Source organism: Pteropus vampyrus, unplaced genomic scaffold (assembly GCF_000151845.1).
Source record: "Pteropus vampyrus isolate Shadow unplaced genomic scaffold, Pvam_2.0 Scaffold300, whole genome shotgun sequence".
NCBI classification, from domain to species: domain Eukaryota; kingdom Metazoa; phylum Chordata; class Mammalia; order Chiroptera; family Pteropodidae; genus Pteropus; species Pteropus vampyrus.
Genome location: NW_011889081.1, coordinates 1,060,268 through 1,063,533, shown reverse-complemented (window position 1 = coordinate 1,063,533; position 3,266 = coordinate 1,060,268). Strand labels below are relative to the sequence as shown.

At 51.9% G+C, this 3,266-nt stretch overlaps 2 protein-coding genes across 2 annotated transcripts in view; both read right to left on the bottom strand.

The window, feature by feature from the left end:
- LOC105303086 (cell death-inducing p53-target protein 1) overlaps positions 1–1,446 on the bottom strand; it is a 4,457-nt gene extending 3,011 nt beyond the window's left edge. The window contains exon 1 of the mRNA XM_011376465.2: positions 1,424–1,446. The gene's annotated coding sequence lies outside the window, so the exon portion shown is untranslated. The remainder of the gene's footprint in view (positions 1–1,423) is intronic.
- LOC105303152 (cell death-inducing p53-target protein 1-like) overlaps positions 1–3,266 on the bottom strand; it is a 24,711-nt gene that overhangs the window by 150 nt on the left and 21,295 nt on the right. The window contains exons 2-4 of the mRNA XM_023521214.1: positions 1,242–1,346; positions 952–1,107; positions 6–169 (exon numbers count right to left, since the gene is read on the bottom strand). Of these exons, the coding sequence (XP_023376982.1) occupies positions 6–169; positions 952–1,107; positions 1,242–1,326 (405 nt within the window). The 5' untranslated portion in view covers positions 1,327–1,346. The remainder of the gene's footprint in view (positions 1–5; positions 170–951; positions 1,108–1,241; positions 1,347–3,266) is intronic.

Genomic DNA, 3,266 nt, shown 5'->3' with positions numbered 1-3,266 from the left:
GGTGCACCCTCAAAGATCTCTCCCTGTAGCACTGTCACTGTGGTGGCAGCCCCCGAAGGGACCAGGACCGTAGCAGTGTGGCCCCCAGGGCCAGGATAGGGCCCTGGTGGGTAAGGCCCCGGCGGGTAGTAGCCCATGGGAGGGTGGGGGCCTGGAGGAGGGTAGAAACCTGGAACGGCATAGAAGATGGAGCAGACAAATCACTGGTTTGCCTCCTGTCCCACATGAGAGGTAAGCACAAAGCCCCAAGGCCCCAGGACACAGTTGAGGCCTAAGGGACCAGGCCCCTAGGCCAAGGTAACCATACATTCTTTTAGCCCTTCTTTATCCCTGTCCGCCCCATGGGGACCATGGTAGAGAACTGGTAACAAGGCCCACTCTCCCCTCAGCTTGAAGCGTTTACTCCCTTGCCTGTTATACATGGGACTGGGCGCTGTGCTCAAGGACCTCAGGAGGGAAAGCCTCACTGCTCACCAGCTCCTCCCTTGCACATAGGGCTCTCCTCCCCAACAGATTCAGATCCTGCACTGCAGTGCCACCTGGCCCACCTGACCTGGGCCCACCTACCTGTGCAGGAGCCCTGGCCCTTCTCTGGCCTGAGTGGTCGCTCTGAAGAGCTGCTGGGTGGACAGGTGCCCAGGCCTTCACCATGGCCTCAGGTTTCTGGCGGGGAGTGGTCATGAATCCACAGAGCCTGCCACTGTGCCTATGGGGCCTTCCCAGGAGCCAGCCTTCCTCCTGGTAGGGCCCTGGGCTCCTCTGGCTTGTCCACAGCACCTGCGCAGCAGCGCCTATTCTATGACTCCTTCCCATGTCCACTTTCCATAAGCACCATCAGCCCCGCTGCCCGTACAGTAAAACACCCTCACAGACAGAACAAAAGGCTGGATGACAGCCTATTGGGCTGAGCAGACCCCTGTGCTCCCCTGGGATTGATCCCTTCCAACTTACCTGGAGGCATGTAGGAGCCATCTGCATTCACATGTGGGGGGATGAAGCCAGGTTGGGGCACTGAGTGGTCCAGTGGCTCGTAGGGTGGGGGGCCAATGTCTGCAGGGGGCAGTGACGTGCCCGGTGGAGGCTGCATCACAGCAGGGGAGGTACTGCCTGGATAGAGGCAGAGAGAAGATGCTCAGAGGGACCCAGCCACACTGCTGGTGGGAGAGCTGCTCCAGGCACCAGCTTCTAGCAGCTGAGATGGACAAGGGACAAGGTCAGGACCAGGGTGCACCGAATACTACCTGGGGTGGGTGGGGCTCCACTTTTATCTTCTAGAAGGGGGGCTGTGGGGCCCCCAGGATAAGGAGGGGGTGGGTCGTTAGACATCTTCTAGGCTCCTCCTGGACCTGGAAGGAAAACACAGAAATGAATTAATGCTCCCAGCCCTGCTACTGCCAGGTGGGCACTGATCTGTGTTGAGAACCTGCTGCACAAGGTGCGTGACAATCCTCAGGGAGTCACCATGTTCCATATCTCAAGAAACTACTAACCTCAGCAGTCACCTGAACTTCCTGTGTGAAAGCCAGAAGACAAGGGCAGCCCAACAAGGATGACAGAACTGAGTCATTAAGGAGGACATGAAGCCAGTGAGGTGAGCCCCCCTACCCCAGTAGCTCCAGAACCTAATCTAGAGCTCCCCAGGGCAGCTTGGGCACTGGTCCCCTCCTGACACCCAGGGAACACTGGGCTAGTCTCCGTGCCGGGGCACTGGCTTACTGATGGGAGGGGATCTGGGAGACATTTTACCTCAAATCCCAGGTTCTGAGAGTTGGAAGGCAGGTAAGGCTCCTTCCAGTGCTGGCCTGGACAGACACAAAGGACCCCGGGGAGCTGTTTCAGGGTAAGAACAACATGTAGCTCCTTCCGCACTGGGGCAGGGGCCATGCACCAGGACTGGGTGGGGCTTGGGTACCTGGCCTCCAGGAAGTCAAACTCCCCTCCCTCATTCACCTGGTCTCCCCAACCCCTCTGCTGCCCAGTACAGCACCACTGCTGTACCTACCCGCGTAGCTCCCTCTTCCCAAGGCTGCTCTCTCCCTGGGCCATGGCTGGTCTCCTGCATTCTCTCCCCCACCAGGCTCAGACCAGCTCTTAGAGTAGCGGCTCTCAGAGCCAGCTGTGCACGGTGGTGTCTCTGCCCTTCTTTGTTGTGTTAAAGTGGGTGGGGTGGGGAAGGAAGATGATATTAAGTGAAACAAACACTTTTCCACATTTCCTTCACAAGGTTCACTGAGCACTTGTTTAGAGTCTAAACAGTACAAAAGGTACACAGTGAAAGCAACTACCCTAGTGTAGCTCCCTCCCAGAGCCCACCGGAGTTAGGTTCAGAACCATACGGATGGGGGACCCCAAGTAATCCTGCAGGGTAAAGAGAGCCTGGAATCAGCAAGTTTAAATATTAAATTTAAGAAGTCAGTGGCAGGGCCGGAGTGGTCAAGTCCAAGCAGCAAAAGACAGAGATAAATTCGATTTCATCAAAATTTAAGACTGCTTTAAAAGACACTATCAAGAAAGTGAAGACAGCTTGTAAGAATGGAAGAAAATTTTTACAAACCATGTATCTGCTAAAGGATTTGTATTTAGAATATATAAAGAACTCTTCTAACTCAACAAAAATCTGCTAAAGGATTTGTATTTAGAATATATAAAGAACTCTTCTAACTCATTAACAAAAAGACAATTCAATTAAAAAACGGGCAAAGGATCTAAGTAGACATTTCTCCAAAGATAAATGCCCAATAAGCACATAAAGAGAGTCTGAACATTATTAGCCAAAAGGGAAATGCAAATTGAAACCACAAGGTACTATTTCATACCCGCTAGGATGGCTAAAATGAAAAAGACAAGTATTATGTACAGAAAATGGAACCTTCGCAGTGCTGGGGCAGGAGTGTAAAAATGGTGCACCTGCTGTGGAGAGAGCACCACATGATCCAATAATTCCACTCCTACATATATACTGAAGAGAACTGAAAACTGCACAAAAACTTGCCCACAAATGTTCATAGCAGCACTATTCGAAATAGCCCGAGTGTAAATAAGTCATGTCCATCAACCGATAAATGGATAAACCAACTGGATATATCCATACAGTGGAATATTCGGCCATGAGAAGGAATGAAGTACTAACACATGCTACGACCTGGATGAAACTTGAAAACATGCTCAGTGAAAGAAGCCAGACACAAAGGACCACATATTTTATGATTCCTTATATAAAATATCCAGTACAGGCGGATCTAGAGATGGAAAGCATATTACTGGTC